General features: G+C 40.3%; 1 protein-coding gene and 2 pseudogenes across 1 annotated transcript; 1 reads left to right on the top strand and 2 right to left on the bottom strand.

Annotated features, from left to right (window-relative positions):
• Window positions 1–367: 367 nt before the first annotated feature.
• LOC126611812 (KH domain-containing protein HEN4-like) lies at window positions 368–4,425 on the top strand (annotated as a pseudogene).
• Window positions 4,426–5,675: 1,250 nt separating this feature from the next.
• On the bottom strand, window positions 5,676–6,770 carry LOC126609574 (pathogenesis-related genes transcriptional activator PTI6-like; annotated as a pseudogene).
• A 957-nt stretch (window positions 6,771–7,727) lies between these two features.
• LOC126611810 (SNF2 domain-containing protein CLASSY 4-like) lies at window positions 7,728–16,139 on the bottom strand. The gene is given in 4 exon segments (XM_050280163.1): window positions 7,728–9,961; window positions 10,845–11,003; window positions 11,200–12,327; window positions 15,864–16,139. Coding segments are annotated over 4 exon segments (3,480 nt in total). The 3' UTR covers window positions 7,728–8,044.
• Window positions 16,140–17,739: the final 1,600 nt, after the last annotated feature.

Raw genomic sequence — 17,739 nt, 5'->3', positions numbered from 1 at the left:
CTAAGCTCTAAGAGCCAAAAACTAGTCACCACCACCACAGCTGCTGCTACCTTCGCGAAGGAATACATCACACCAAACTGAAAAATGCACCCTAACCAAAAACTAGATCTAAGAGTATTATCCACAGTCAATCCACCAAGAGCCAAAGCCTCCATAGCCACACATGCAAGAAAAGTCACCAAAAGTAACAGGAGGAGGGGGAGGGCAAAGGGGGTGTGTAAAACACCCTTATTCTGACGTGAATCGTTCCACACTTCACCCAATTTTTCCGGTAAGCTGAATTGACAGTGAGCTATGAAGGTTGGGCCTTGTGTCAAGATAGAACCCAACACTCTGAGATCTAATTCCTAGTTAAGAGTTGGAAAAGATGAAGGGCAGGAAGAGGGAGGTAGGAGAAAAAGATGTGATGATGAGGGAGGAGGGGGTGGTGATGAGCAGCAATTGGTTGAGGAGCGGGTACAAAACTGAGACAAGAGCTCAGATAGATGAGACAGAGCTCATAAAAAAACATAGAAATAGAGAAGAAAAGGAAGAGAAGAAGGAAAAGCAGAAGAAAGGGAGAGAGAAGGAGAACTGCCACCAACCCAAAAGCCAAAGGCTAGGGCCGGCGGCTGAGAAGGGTTTTCTTTTGGAGCTTTTTTAGAGAGAAGCGAGGCAGTGGGAAGCACACTTCACCTACTGTGGGGATGCAAATAACATGTTTTGGTTTTGTTGTGCTAATGCATTACTCAGGGCTATATTCATGTTGGTTTGATATGCAGATAACAAGAGACTTTTCAGCTGTGAAGAAAGCACTTCTGTCTATTTCAGGTTGTCTTTAGGATAACCCTAAGGTAGATGTAGCTAACTCTGGTGCTACCAAAATTTCAAGGGGATCAAGTCACGGAACTGGTATACCTGCACAAGTTGACCCTATTGCTCATCAGGGCTTTGGGCCTGGCTTTAATGCATCATATTATCACTCAAGGAATTATTCTTCTAATCCCGGGCCTAAAAATATTAGAAGCGGTAACAGGATGGCTATGGAAGAAGAGGTAGTATTCAAGTTGCTATGTCATGTTGATAAGGTTGGTAGTCTGATAGGGAAGGGTGGCTTTGTTATTCGGACTATGCAAAATGAAACTGGTGCATCAATTAAGATAGCTGATTGTGCACCTGATTCAGATGAGCGAGTTATTATCATATCTGCACAAGAGGTACTAGAGGCCAATTGTATTTGCCTTACCATTTTATCATTTCATACTGGAAACATTTTGTACATTTTATGTTTGGTTCCTGATGCCCAATAAAATTAAAATAAAACAAAATGAAAGGTTTTCAAGTGTAATGTTGGAAGTTCATTGCAGAATCCAGAGCAAAAATATTCCCCAGCACAGGAAGCTGTTATACGCGCACATCATCGAATTGCGGAGATTGGGTTTGAACCTGGTGCTGCAGTGGTAGGTAGGCTTCTTGTACATCGACAGCTGATAGTTGTTTATTGGGTAAAGGAGGTTTCATTATTACAGAAACGAGAAGAGCTACAGGTGCTTGTACACGGATTTTTCCAAAGGAAAAAGTTCAGAAGGGTAGCTACCAAAATGATGAAGTTGTACAGGTATATTAAGCTCATATGAGCTACAGACGTTATTATAATTCACATTCTTTCCGTTTTTCACGATGCTTAATCTTCAATTCGTTTTCCTCTGAAAATTTCTACCAGATATATATGGTTTAGGTAAAAAATTTATGAAAGTGTTGGGGAGATTGGAAGTCTTAAACTAATCCAAGTTGTGCTTGACACTCATTTATATTTTTGTTAGAGTATTAATTGGAAATAATTTTCTGCTTTATCTGCAAACAACTAAGAAGGTAAACTTCTTTGCATTTACTGAAAAATGTACGTGGACCGTTAACGTAATAGAGAAAACGTATCATGCAATACGAAAGTTTAACTTGTTATTAAAAGAGTTTTGAACAAGTTGGCAATCAGAGCTGGTAGGAGGTTAAATCTGCCCAGGTCAATGTCTGTTTCCTAGTCTTCTATCCTTTGTGTAGGCTGGGCAAGCACACCATTAGAAATATGATATTTAATTATAATTAGATTAGTTGAGTATGATATTGAAAATTTCTGCAGGAAGATAGGCAGACAATATTAAACTAAAAACTTCCTAAGTTTCTTGCTTGAATTTTGTCTGAGCCCATTATGATGTCTGTGTGCTGGATAAAGTGATTGGCTGTCAGACTTAATGTTGAGAAAATTAGATAACCGAAATTAGGCTCATTAAGTCTCGAATTTTTGTGCTCGCAAGTATACGAATCAAATGACAGTATAGCATATAAGCATGGATATCGTCCCACAAAGATCGAATTGATTCTAAAAATCTTACTAACTAAATTGAAACAAATTGTAATTGAGAAGCTTTAATGGAAAAGAGAGAAAAATTGAAATTAAACTTGAAAGGAAATATGACTTGAAAATAAAATGCATGAAATAATAAAATTAAAAACATAAGAAAATAAAACTTGGGGCATCCGAATTCACCGTAATGTCCTACTTAATTACCTTAATATGTTAACCTCAAGTAGTTCCCCAATATTGATGTTCGATTTTCCCTAAATTATTCAACGGCCATGGCATCTAGTTGCATCAAAAGTATCCTTACTTGTTAACCCTATATGGCATCTAGATGAATTTAAACAAGTAAGAACCCATTAAGCTCTATGGAAATCGTTGGAAAATCACACAAACCCTAATTGTATGGCATCTACAAATAGGTGGTTATGGTATCAATTGCAAGAAGCTAAATCCAAGTTAAGTATGGCATCTACTCTAACTTGCATCAAATCAACCTAATTTAAACCTAGATGGTGATCAAACATCTAAATAAAAATCAAGCGCATTACAAATAGCAAAAGATACTCAATAAAGAAGAAAAACATGATAATAACAATGCCACAAGACAATTAAATATTCATGATTAGACTACATCATAGCCCTAGCAAAGAAAAACTCCAATGTAGCTCTTCCTCTTTGCCCTTCCTTACCGCAACCCCCTATGAGAAAATTTGTTGATGTTTTTTTTTTTTTTTTTCAGTCATGCATCACAAGGAGAAGAAATCTCCTTATAACACCCACGGCAAAGACAATGGAAAAAACGAATTTAACCCCACTAAGATCCTAACTAATGCACTTTAAGTTCTTATTAAATAAAAAGAAAATAAACGGAAATAATAAAAACAAATAATTATGTCTCTTCTTAAATCCATTGAATAGCACTCCCATGTCCATTTGATTTCCAAAACCATTGCAGTCTCATCTTCTTGTTGTAACGCATATGTCTTGGTGCAGTTAATTAGCCTCTTGCTCCACTGGAATTACTCTAGACACTCAAAATGCTCATTTTTCACTTCATTTTTGCATAACTCCAGTATTTAATGCCTATAAATTAAAACAATATAAATTAGTGCATTTAACCCATTCATATATACAAAATTCAAAGGAAATATATGAAAATATGCACCCATCACTTACATTAACGGTCGATTGATTTACTATATTTTGATACACTTGTTTGGTTCAGAAGTATAACTAGTAACATAGTTCATGTGTTTTGATCAAAATGCTTAAATACCATTCTTCTTCTTCTCTATGTCTATTGTTTTTGGTCCACAGTTTTTCATTTATTAACTTGAGTATCCTAATCTTGCTAAATGCAGTAGGAATAATCTCCTGGTGCTTTATGGCAGGTTATTGGAAGCTTGCCGTCTGTACAGGATGCACTCTTTCAGATAACAAGTAGGATTCGGGAAACAATTTTCCCTATGAGACCTCCTTATGCTAATTTCAGTGGCCCGCCCTATATGTCTCCATTTCCTGAGATGCCTCCCCACTCCTTTAGACCGAGGCATAACCCAGCCTCCCCTGGTCCCTATCCTTCACCTGGATTCCATCATGGAGTTGATCATTCTGCTTTTCCATCACAAACTCCAGGTCATCAGCCTTCATTTTCTCATGGTATGGATCACAACGGTCCAGCTCACATGGACCGAGTTCCCTATTCTTTTGGTAATGAGCGACCAGGACATGGTCCAACATTTGAGAGTCCTTCTCCAAGAGTTGAGATGACGATTCCTCAGACGTTGATAACTCACGTTTGTGGAGAGAACAACAGCAATCTGAACCAGATCCGGCAGGTGGGTTGTATTCCCTCTTTGTAGTTGATATTATTGCACTCAAAGTTGGTAATGAAGTGCTGGATTTTGTTTTAACGCGTCTGTTTTCATGGGTGTAATTCATTCCAGATCTCAGGCGCGCATCTGATTGTTCACGATTCAAAACCTGGATCGTTGGAAACCCTAGTTGTCGTGTCCGGACACAACCTTGACAATCTGTTGACCTGTTCTAGCAGCACCCGTTTGAATGAAGAATGGACGCGTGGATAGAAATCTCCCTTTTAAAGTTTAGATGAATTCATCACAAAAAACGAATGCAATTTTTATTGTTAATTCAACATCTAGTTTAGTTCAATTTTCCATCAGTTTTTTTTTCTTTTCTTTTTTTTGGTTCAATTACAAGCGATATTGAGCGAAGCGGGGGGCTCAAAACGAGCTTCGAGTACTGGGTAACAACTCTTAACAACTTGGCTGCAAACCACTTAGTTTGGTACTCCTCATTCCATGTCCAAGTTTGATTTCTTAGTTTGGTACTTCTCATTCCAATATCGAAAAAATGTCCAAGTTTGAATTCTCATTGTTCGGAGGAAAAGAGTTAGGTGTAAGATAGTATGGTAAGTATGTATATAATATTCAATTTCAAAAAAATGTTCGAGTTTGAATTCTCATTGTTTGGAGGAAAAGAACTTATTAGGTGTAAGATAGTATGGTAAGTACGTATATAAAATCTCACATTGTTTCACTTAATGGTTTACCTTCACATTATCTCTTCAAATTCGTTTTGTCTTGTTTAGTCGCTTGTTTTCTTTCTTTTTGTCTCACTTTTGTCAATTCCCGTCAACTCGGTCAAAGATTTGTTAATTTTTATTAAGAGTTTTAACGGAACACTCATGATAATGTTCACTTCTAACGAAAAATCATTTTTTTACATTTTTCTAGTACTATTCATTACACCTTTATTTGTCTTTTTTTTTTATTAAAATTAAATTTTTTTTAACTTTTCGTTAGTAGGCCTAATCGGATAAATGGTCCCCGTGGTGATAAGGTATTCGGATGATAGCCCCTGTGGTAAAAAAATTCGGATTTAAACCCCTGTGGTCTAAGTCTGTTAGGATTTATGCCCTTATGTTAAATAATGCTGACGTGGCTGCCAAATGTCTGCCACGTGGCAAAATAATAATTTTTAATTTTTTTTTTAAAAACCTGAATTTTTACAAAAAAAAAAAAAAAAAATCCCAGAAACTCCCCCCGCCCTCCGCCCGTCCCCCCCCCCCCCCCCCGTCGGACTTCTTCTCCTTCTTCTTCCCGCCGGAGGCCAGCTCCCCCCGCCGCGCGACCCTCCTCCCTCTCCTTCTTCCTTCTTCTTCTTCTTCCCGCCGGTCTCCCCGCGCGACTCCTCCCTCTCCCTCTTCCTTCTTCTTCTTCTTCTTCTTGCAGATCTGGGTTTTTTTTTTTTATTTTTTTTTTTGTTGTAAAAATTCAGGTTTTAAAAACAAAATAAAAAATTATTATTTTTGCCACGTGGCAGACATTTGGCAGCCACGTGGCATATATGTGGCAGCCACATTAGCATTATTTAACAGAAGGGCATAAATCCTAACAGACTTATACCACAGGGGTTTAAATCCTAACAGACTTAGACCACAGGGGTTTAAATCCGAATGTTTTTACCACAGGGGCTATCATCCGAATACCTTATGACCACGGGAACCATTTATCCAATTAAGCCTTTTTATTTTGTTGGATAAGATGATGATTTTAATTTGGCGCCGTACAAGCACAATATAAATAGAAATTTCTAATTATATTTTTAATAATTTATTCTAATACTTAACGGAGGGAATAAGATTAAAAACAATAAGCAGCCCCCTCCCCACGGCGGCAAATGCTCCTCCTCCTTCCCCATGGTCCCACAGTCGCAGCAGCCACCACCTCATCAGCAACCACCGTCTCCCCAGCTCCAGGAAGGTTAGTGACAGCACGAGGACCCCTGAGCATCAGTGAAGTTCTGTCATACGCCGCCGCAGCATCCTCCTCCGTGTCGAAGGTTCCGAGCCAAAGCCGTTTTCTCTGATTCGGGTCTCGAATTTCCGCAGCCCACCTGCCCCACGGTCGCTGGCGGACGCCTACGAACCTTTCCCGGCGGCCCGGGCCCGATTTCGGCGGCAGCTTGGCTCGCTTGGACAGCTTAGGACAACCGGAGCAAGGCGGAGAAGACGAAGCGGAGGAAGGCGAAGGGACCTCAAGGTTGATCTCTCTGACGCCCCGCTTCACCGCCGGCACGACGCTGTCCTCATTGTCGTCGCTGGAGGAGTCAGTGGCGTCGGCGTCGGCGTGTATGATCCGCACAAGCTTTGGTTGGATTCGGGTCGGGTATGGGGTTTCGTGGATCACGGGTTTGGCAAGGGCGGTTGTTTGCTCCGAGAATTGGACATTGGAATTGGCGACGGAGCGGTTGATTTGGACGGTGGACATGGAATTTGATGGCGGCGGAATTGAATTAGGGATTTGGTGGTGGAGCGAAATGAAAAATCGAAGGGGGAAAAAGCTCATATAGTAAAGAGCAGAGGAGGGGGGGAGTGAGGGCGAATTAGAAACCGGGGGGAAATGAGGTGGATTTTTCTTATTTTGTTTTGCAGGTGGATCCGATGTGGCTTACCTTACATGCAGACAAAAGGATAACGCCGCCATATAAGTAAACTTAACGGAAATACTCACGTATGTATAACAAATAAACTCATAGACTTCGTGTGCAAGGGCTGAATGTTTTGCTCACATCAAAAAACGTAACGGATCTGTGATGTGAGCAATCGATCGTTTGTTTTTTTGTAGATAAAAAAATAAACGAACAAAGCACATGTTATATAAGCAAATTAAATGGAATCTCTTGATTAATTTAACGTAAATTAATAAGCACGTGTCACGATATTAAACTTCATAGATTTTTTATGATACAAACATAAATGGATAAAAAGAGACAATGCGACATAAAAGCTGGATTCGAGAGGTAAACATTTGGATTCTGAGTCATATTTTCAGATTACAAACGGGTTTAAAACAAGAAATGCAACCAAAATAGCAACAAAAACGTTTATTAGTAGTTTAAATGCTTCCCAACAAAAGCCTTGTATTCTTTCTTAAGAAACTAACACAAGACAAGTGTTTCATCATCATGGAACAAGTTGAAGCTCAGTTTTCAAGCAATGCCAAGGAGCAAGAAGATGGAAACCGATGCCGAAATGTATAGCTAATGTAGTGCGGTGAGAAGAAAGATAAAATGAGCACTGTAATATTACTTGGAACGCAAGGAATCCTCGTATGTACAAAGCATACATTTTATAAACCAGGTTTGATGTTTGCGTTCCTGCTCACACCACACCACACAGGCCAGGACCATATAATCCACCAAACGCAGCTTATCCGTTCCAGAAATCATCCCTATCACGAGCCTAATAAAGACCATACATTGCACCCGCGCGCAGAAAACCTCCCCATCCTCCCAATGAGAAAGTAATACAAATGAAAACAGTGCGTGTTGGTTTGTATGGAATTTGAGGATTCATCCAAACAGAATCAAGTCCATTGACACGATTTAGTTTGCACATATTCTTTATGTTTTCAGTTATATCAGTTGGAAATTTTCTAAATTTCTTTCGTCTAGTTCCATAAAATATATATTGCCGACATCATCCAGCATTTTCCCAGAAAACTTAAATGACAAACAAATTTCTGTGGAAACAAACAGTGGATAGGTAGAGAGAGAGAGAGAGAGACCATTGTTGTGGATTCGAGGGTCGCTGGGTGTGAAGGGATGATGTACCACCAGCAAAAGAGGAAACAGCTCGAATTTTTCTACATGCAGTAAAAGCAATAAACTCTCATATGTGTTTCATGCAGCAAAAGTTGATAGGCCTAGCTGCTCAAAATAGATGTCTTCGTGCAGCAAAGCTATACTCTCGAATATGTGTTTCAGTTTCTCATGCTGAGCCATCTCCTCCAAAACCTTATCCGCAGAAACAGCTCGGACTTTCTTCTCGCAAGCATCACTCCTGTCCGAATCAGAAAACACCAACTCAGACAAACGGCTCTTGTCAACTTGGCGTTGGTACTTGTGCTCCTCATTTGTTCCACCCATGAGGAGGTGGTACACATAGACAACTTTTTTCTGTCCTAGCCTGTAGGCACGGGATATAGCTTGTCTCTCCACCGACGGGTTCCAAGTGACGTCCAGAAGCACAACCCTTGAAGCTCCGACCAGGCTTATTCCTTCACAGCATCCTTTAGTTGAAGCTAGTAAAACCTTGGCTTTACTGGAAGGATCGTTGAAAACCTTCATCGAGGACTGACGCTGCTTCATATCACAACTTCCGTCCATATAGAGCACCTCTTCCCCTTCAGTCCAGTGAAACCTTGATCTCAGAAGATCCCTTGTAAGAACCAAGGGTTTAATATACTGACTGAAAACAAGAACTCTTTCATTCAAAGCATCGCTGAGTCTAATGAGGTCCATCACAAATTTTACCTAAACTCCAACATCAGGATTTAATTTCAGTTTGTTTAACTTATCCCATTCACCAGAAAATGCTTCCTTGTTAAGCAAGAGGGAAGGATGAATAGATATAAGAGACTCCAAGTGTTCATATTCAAACTGTGATTTTATCACTTGAATTCTCTTATGGAACTCCTCCTGTAGTTGCGTCGGGCGTAGAACAACAACTGAGTTCCTTAACCCAGGAAGACTATCTTGCAGTACAGAACCCTTGTAGACATTGACAAATGGTGCAATCTTCGCTTTGACCTCTGTAGCATGTCTTTCTCTTTTATTATTGATATTTCCACTACAGTTGGTCACAGAAGTCCATTGCCATGTCTCTAAATTTCTTTTTTGGCTTTGGTTTCTGCGAAAATCTCCAGTGAACTTATTAGAGTCGATCGAGTCTGCAAATGTAGGCCTCACCAGGCAGATTGTATTGAAGAGCTCCTGAAAATTATTCTGGAAAGGAGTTCCAGACAGAAGAATGCGCCTTTTAGTCTTGAGGTCTGATAAAGCCTTCCAAATACGACTTTGATCATTCCGAGGAGTGTGCCCTTCATCGAATACTACAAGACCAGGAAACTCAAGTATAATTTTCCTCCATTCCTCCGCTTGCTTCAGTGCTCCAGAATGATTTGTCCCACAAAGCTTCTCAAACAATTGGTAACTGATTCCCAGGATGCTTCTTTTCTTGGTCCAGGAACACAACTTCAACATTCTGCTGTTCTTTACTCTGTTTATGCTTTTCCGGCCTTCAATTCGCATCACCAAATTAACATCTGCTTCAATTTCTTCACCAGATAAGTCAGTGTTGTTTAGATTGTGAAAAGGAATGTCAAACCCCCATTTTTGAAACTCCTCTTCCCATGTAAGCAACATGCTGCGAGGAGCTATCAGAAGTGGCCTGCAGTTTGGGAACAACTGCATGTATGTCTGGAGAAAGACAATGGCTAGCAGTGTCTTCCCAGTTCCAGGAGCGTGTGAAATTATGCAACCATTCCCAGCATAATCACTGCTTCTTTTTTTCAGCTCCTCAACATGTATTCCACCAGCTATATGATTCCACAAGAACTCAAAACCTTCACGCTGATGAGGATACATGCTGCTTTTAACACCTGGAATGAAGTCCCACACTGTGCCTTCATCGTGAAGGTGAGAACTACAACCAGAATGGGGACCGGAACCAGAGTCATGAGATCGAAGCTCATCAAAGATAGACCAGTTGTCAGTTTCAAAGCCTCTTCTGCCAAATTTTTCGTAAGGATTCTCAACCTGAAATGTGCATAACCAAGAGAAAAATCACATATTTGATATGCCAAATCATGATAATTAAGTTAATAAGCACGCAGTTACAGTATGAGAAAGCAGACAAGGAAGGTAAACAAAGAACAGAAAATTAGACCCTATATGTTAACTCATTCAAAGCGTATACTTGATTAGAATCGACAGATTCTTAACAAGAATTTCAGATTGGCCAGAAACATTCCAAGGATATTTTTTAACTAACTTGATAATTCCAATTTGAATGATTAAAACCAACAAGTTGCATTGTTTTTTAATATGAACGCCCCAGCAATTTGATCAATAAAGAATCACAGATGCAGAAGAAAAAAAACCTTTTCAAGCTAAGTACACAGAAACATAAAGAACTGGCAAGTTAAGCACCAGAAGCTTGAGTACCCAAAGTACTAAAACAATGGTCAAGTCCGAACGAACATATGTCAGAGCTGTTCACGGACACAATATAGATCTAATAATAACAAATAACGAAAAACAGATAGCAGCTGAAATATGCCAATCGGGGTAACAACTTGAACTGTCAGTTTGCCCTAGAGCCAAGCCAACTCAAGTTACGGGGTAAGCAGCAGAAACACAGCGTATTTTTTTTTTTCCTGTTACGAAAACAGTGTACTTTCATTCCAAATCCCTCCGACCACCTAGGTAGGCAAGCGCTTGCTTTAAGTCTCTAAAACCTCTATGAATAAAAGTTCCAGGATGTGTACTAAAGCAGGTTCCAAACAACAGACGGTGCTCTATAGTCAGTGTTACACGGTTTCCATAAGAATTAGCTAGATTTTATGATTTAGTGCAAATGAAAAATGATAACATGAAAAAAGGTTTTAACTCGTACTGAAAGAAACATGCGTAAACTTACAAATTCTGGAAAAATATATTTGATCTCCTTGGCTAAGTAAGTGCAAAATTTGCATCGGAGTCCAATCTCTTCATCGAGTATAAGCTGATGACTCCCTCGCTTACAAAGGGTAGCAGTATCGTCTTCATGAACAGCGGGGAGTGAATCTTGATTTCCAACCTGCCAATCAAATACAGTCACTTACAGTCAAAACTTAACAACTAATTAATGACTCAGCTACGAATATGTACTGATCGGATCATTGCTACAGTCTAACAACTAATTATAAGGTCATACACCTAAGTTAAAATACACAACACAATAACGATTATGTACTTTCAAGATCAGAGTGAACGATGAATTTATGCCTACCTACCTTATTAGATCCAGTGGAACCAATCTCACAAGATCTGAGAGAAAAACGAAATTCATCCCAAAGTTCGTTTTCTTCTGGATCAAGTTCTGGCTTCTCTGGTACACTTGGCTCCTTGGATCCAAAACAGAACTTCAATAGAAGAGCGGTAACATCTTCTTTTCTACTAGAATGCTGCCCCTTCTTCATCTCGACACCACCCTCAACAGTTTTCCCCTTGCCCTCTTTTCTAAATCCCTTTTTAACTTCCCCTTCATCAATATTATGCACCTTATTCACCTCAATATTGTCCCCAACACTTTTCCCCTTCTTCGTTTTCCCACTACCCTTTTTCTTCTCCCTTTTATTAACAATCTCCCCCTTCTTCATATCAACATCACCTTCATCGCTCCACTGGCCATCTCCACCAGATGAACTTGACTCCTCAGAAAACTCAGAACTTTCTGACTCTTCTGGGTCATAATCCTCGTCATCCGAATGAGCGCTTTCCTCTTCACTAAATAGGACGGTCTCTGAATCATGTGAGCTGTTAGAAACATCAGAAGCAACCTCCTCAGTTGCCTCAGATTCATCTGAGCCATCAGAAGCAACCTCGTCATTGGCATCACTTGTCTCCAAATTCAAAGAACCGAAACCCCGTCCTCCTTCGCCTCCCTCTTCGCCTAAATACACGACGTCATCATCACTATCCTCCAGATCAACTGGGTCAGATTTCTTGCCATTCTTTGATCCTGCACTATGTACATCATCAAAATTCATGGGATCATTTGAATCCTCACCAATGATCTCCACACTGGCCTCCTCACCATCATCAGACAAATCCTTATACTCATAGTCCATTGACGTACCAAACATCCCTTTCTTAGACCTGTTAATGGATTTTCGCTTCCCGAGCCTTTTCTTCTTGTGTTTACCTCCTGAGGCTGTGGGTGGAGCTGCATTGGCCTCATCAGAAACATCAAGTGATTCATAGGCTCTGGACTCTTCCTCACTCTCATCAGATATAGACACGTACTCTCGACTCACAGCGGCCGAGCCACCCTCACGATTCTTCTTCCTGGTTCTCTTTGCTACTGGCAAGTTTCTGTAGTCCATCCTATCTATGAACTCCAAAGCTTCCACCTTTTCTATCTAAAACATGAAAATTTCCCCAAAAAAGTCACCTCTTTTTCACCAAAACCACACAAACACAACAATCATACAAACACATGCACATATATATAGATATACACACAAACAACGAAGGAACATCAATCTTTACGTTATTAACTCCAAAGATTCAAACTTTTTCCACCAAAGACACAAAATTGACATAAAAAATCATACAAAAACAGAAGGCAGCATAATAAACACAAAGATCCAAACTTTTTTCACCCAAAAGTTGAAATCATCACGAAGGTGTAAGAGAGAGAGACTTGCCAGCAACAATGAAGGAAGCTTCAGAGAGAGAGAGAGAGGGAGAGAGAGAGGGTTGTGATATCGGATGAAGGCTAAAAGGGCGCGAAGGATTAGTGTTTGAGAGAGAGGGAGGAGGAGTTTCAGAGCACCTTTTTTTTATTTAACTTTTGGTCTTCTCTCTTTACTGTGATGTAAAAGGAGGTCGATTAATTTGGGGGGAGAAAAATCTTCCTTGCAGAGAGCGTGCCAGGTCAGCATTCCAAATAAGTATCTGAAATCAATAAAGTCCTGACAGCTGTCAACCGTTCAATTTTTCCTCTTCTGAGCAAAAACCCCTTGTCTTCCTCGTTAATTTTTCTCCTTTTTTTTTTAAGGAAAACTAATGAAAAGGGTTTGAAAACTTTGAGTTTTAATGATAAGGACAAAATAAAGGGTAAAGTGAATAGTACCAGGATTGACTTTTTAGTGTAAAAATGTGATTTTTCGTTAAAGTGAACAGTACCGGGTGCTTTTCGTTAAAGTTCCCTTTTTTTTACCCTAATTTACTTGTTTTGATTGTGTTGTTGGTACTCGTCACTTTTCTTTAATGTTTTATTTCCCCTTTTGATAATGTGGTATTTTGAGTTACTTTAATTTATCTAGGGAAGAATTCGCAATCAATTATGAGATACATGTTACATATTCACAATCAAAACAAGTCAATTATGACTCCACAAAGTTATGAAATAGTGTTGAAGTGTGACACCATAAACACGAAATTTTAGAAGTAAGAATTCATTCACAATTTTGTGGAGTCAAAGTATCTCTCAAACAAAATATGTTGTCAATTTTGGCTAAATAGTTCCCACGCCTCCTGCCAATTCTACACGTGCCTCCGTTACCCACACCTTCTGCCCATTCTGCACCTGCATCTCCATTGTGGACATGTCATCGATTCTTTTGTTTTTCAGTTTAGTTATTTTGGTTTGTCTGTGTTGCTTCGGGAGTTGTTTGTGTTACTATGGCAATTTTGTACTCTCATTGTTTGCGATTGCTTTTGAGAGGGTTTCGGTGCTTGGTATGTTACGTCTTGTTTATGGGGCATATATGCCTCGTGACTCCTCGTTCTAGTGGTGAGGTTTGCGTGGTAGTCGTATAGAAGTTTAAAATCATTTGTGTTATGTGCTAATGTACCTATCTGGCACCCTTGTAATTGGTTGTTTGTGGTAATGAACTCTATTGCTTCTGTAAAAAAAAAAAAAAAAAAAAACACACATCAGAATTCTCGAGTACAAAGACAAATCTCCCTGCAAATAAGGGACCTAGGACAAGTAGTACTCCTCTACAATCGGAACTGAAAACCTTTTTTGAACTTTTACCATACTAGCAAGTGCGACAATTGACAACCCCAAGTAAATGAGAGATTTTTTTTAGGGATACTTTGGATGCGGTCCTTAATCCTTAACATTCTTTGATTAAAACCTTCATAGTATTCAAAGTTTGATCAAAGTCCCTTGACTTTGTACACCTCATTATATTACTATTAATATTTATATTTTTATAGTTTTGACATTAATTATTTGATATTTTATGAGATTTATAATCCTATAAATTTAAAATCCCTCATTATAATGCTATTAGAAACGGTTACAATAAAAACATTCAAACATTTTGATTGAATAAATGGATAAAAACTATGTAAAAATAAGAAATAATAAATGGCAAAAGAATGTATCCATAGTGTTAAAAAAATTGGTACATTTTACAAAAAAATTGGTACATTTCACATATAACAAAGTGGTACATTAATAAAGAAAAATGAGTACATTATAAATAAATTAGGGTACAGATAAAAGATTAAAACATTATGAGTACAAATGAATTTTTAAAAAATATAGGCACTAAAAGAAATTGATACATGGGTACAAAATAAAACTAAAAAGAAAATACTACAAATTAAAAAAAATGTTGCAAATTAAAAGTGGATACAAACTGAAAATATAATTATATGATACAAAGTTTAGGTATAAAACATAAATATACCTGTTTGGGCCCAAAATAATAGTTTGGGCCGAGTATAGAATCATTCTCGGCCCGAAAGGCCTTGCGACCAGAATGCCATGGATCGTTCAGTACGTGGGCCTCCAAACCTAGGTCGGCTAGGTCATAACGCAAGAAGTCGAGTCCTAGTGCAATGAGGAGTCTCGGCAGGATTAATAACCCGGAAGCGAATCCGGCTCGGTTAAGGACTAGGTTCACAATCCTAGTGAAAATAGGACTGGTTGAGTTGGTGTTGATCAGGAGGAGAAGACCTAGTCCGAGTAGGGTTTTAACTCGGATTTAAAGAGATCCAGTGCTATAAATAGGGGAGGCTGTGCATCATTCAAGCCCCCGACAATTCAACACAAAACTACCCTGCGCAAGCTTTCTCAACAACTTTGAGATTTTTTCTTTTCTTTTCTCGCTGACACATTTTCCGTTGGCATCAACAGCACTGTGGAAGCAACCAGTGACATCTTAAGTCGGCATAGATAGCTCTGTCATCGTAGAATCAGTCGGTCTCGCAGTATCTTCCGTTGGCATCAACAGTACTGCGGCGAGGACGGTTGGTTACCTATCCAAGTCTCGGTCGAGAAGGATTTCCGGATCCTTATTGATTGAGGTCATCTCATTAGCTTCCTCGACGAAGTGAGGTGTTATAGTATATCGAGCTCGGCGCATTGCACGCCGAGTTATTTTATGATTGGATATTCCCAAGTGGGATTTAGAGTTCGGCATTCGGACAGCCGAACCACGTTCACCATTAAAACTTATATTCGCTTTGAGTATTTGTGCCCTTACACTTTGGTGTCGATTCGGCGTGAGTTTACTCTGACGAATAATATCACTGTGACTGAATCCGACGACGACGACTCGTGAACTTCGTAAGAATAGTAACCTTGTCTTCAGGTTCGAGAACCCAAGAGGCCGAGACGCGTTCCTTCCTCGGTCGCAATCGCAAGACGCAGGAGTCAGCCGCGCACCCAACGCAACATCAACAAATTTACTCCTCGACCGAGCTCAGCCGATGAGTTGGCACGCCTGCATTCACCGAAGGACGTAGTTAGCTTATAGATTACTCGGCATGCGCGCCACGTAGGCTTGGTAGTTTCTAGGGTCAACATTTTGGCACGCCCAGTGGGACCCAGTGCTAAACTACGAAGTTCATGCCAATTGAAACACGATCGGTAAAAAAGAAAACAGCTATGGGAAAGTCGACAGCCGATCTACCAAATCAGAACATAGGACACCATGTGCCACAAGCGCAAAATCCCATCAGCGCTGTGACACCTGAGTCCACGAGCGCAACTCGACGAGAAAGGGAAGTTAATCTCGGCAGTCAGGTTCGCAGTCTTGAAATTCCCGACAGGAACACTTGCGTTCTCAATGAATGAGTAATAGAAGATTGTGATGAAAATGGTGGCGAAGGATCCGATCCACCCACAAGGTCGTTTCTTCGAAAACGGCTTGAGGAGCAATCTCGGACGGTTGAACAGACATTGAGTCGAGGAATCGATAAGCTTCATGACGTGATACGCAATTCCAGTGAAGCACAAACCAGATTACTCGAAATACTGGTTAGTAAGGTCAGCGATGGTAGAACTTTCGATCTTGCCCAGCATTTGCCGCCGAGGAATAATCTATTATCAAGTGCACCGGCCGAGCCAATTCCTGCTCGGCTCAGGCCGCTTCAATTGGAAAGATGAGGAGGGTCGAATAGTAGGTCAGACGGATCCGACTAGAGAGTGGAAGTAACGCCCGTCGATATGACCGAAGTTCAACGGATGATCGATTCGGCCATGAAGAAAGGGCCGAAGTTCCCTAAGTTTATACACCCGTATCCAGCTTACGTAGAACAAGTCGAATACCCTAGAGGTTTCAAGATCCCGGATTTTAGCCTTTTTGCCAGAGAATCATCTTTATCCTCGTTGGAACATGTAGCTCGCTTCACCGCACAATGCGGAGACGTTAATAGTGACTTTCATAAGCTGCGACTTTTCAATTTTTCGTTGACCAGCTCAACGTTCGCTTGGTATATTAACCTCCCACTGAACTCCGTCCAGAGTTGGGAGGAGTTGGTCGAGAAATTTCATGAGCAGTTTTATCGGTGGGGAATGGAAATGTCAGTATCCTCATTAGCAAGGATGGCTCAGGCGTCCGACGAGTCACCAATGGATTATCTTACTAGATTCAAATCAGCTAGGAATTGGTGCCGAGTGCCTCTCCCCGAAGTTGAATTCGTCAGACTTGCTCTGAACGGTCTTGACGTCGAATACAAAAAGAAATTCTTGGGGGCAAACTTTCGGGATATATACGAATTAGCCCAACATGTCGAGCAGTATGATTATTTGCTCCGCGAGGAAAAAATTTCGAAAGCTCCATCTCGGGGGACGATTTACAAGAATCCTACTGTCAATTATGCATCAACCGAGGATGAATACGTTAGTGTGGATGCAGCTGAGATAGTGATAGATAAGCCATACGTTTGCAAGGCACTAACTCAAGTTGACTCTAAGGAAGTCAAAATCTGCTCGGCTACTGAAGGAGCACTGAAACCGTCTAAAGTTTATACTTTTGATATTACAAAGGCCGATGCAATTTTTGATCAACTGTTATCAGCAAGGATCATCAAACTTCGGCCTGGGCACAACATTCCCAAGGCCGAAGAGCTTAAAGGAAAGATATATTGAAAATACCACAATTCAAGCAAACACACGACAAACAATTGCGTCGTGTTTCGAGACAACGTCCAAAGCTGGATTGATAATGGCAAACTGAAATTTCCAGAGAAGAAGATGAGTGTTGATACTGACCCGTTCCCCACGGCAACAATAAATATGGTCGATGCGTGCCTACCTAAAGACAAAGGGAAAGGGAAGGCCGAAGTTGTTGCGACGCAACGCTTTCGGAATCAGAATTCTCGGCCACGTTTCATGGCTGATTTTCGTTCAAACGAACCACCTACAGCTTTAACGAGACCCACTATTGTCAAACCTATGATGGATTATAGCACCGATGAAGACAGTGGGACGGCGGTTTTGTGCAGTAAATGTAGAGCAAAGGTCGGCAGTGAGCCAGAGGAGAAGCCCTCTTTGCTTATAACGGAACGACCTACGGCCGCAACCC

This window comes from Malus sylvestris, chromosome 17 (assembly GCF_916048215.2).
Source record: "Malus sylvestris chromosome 17, drMalSylv7.2, whole genome shotgun sequence".
Taxonomy (NCBI): domain Eukaryota; kingdom Viridiplantae; phylum Streptophyta; class Magnoliopsida; order Rosales; family Rosaceae; genus Malus; species Malus sylvestris.
Note: the sequence above shows the minus strand (reverse complement) of the source record. Positions and strands in the feature narration are given on the sequence as shown.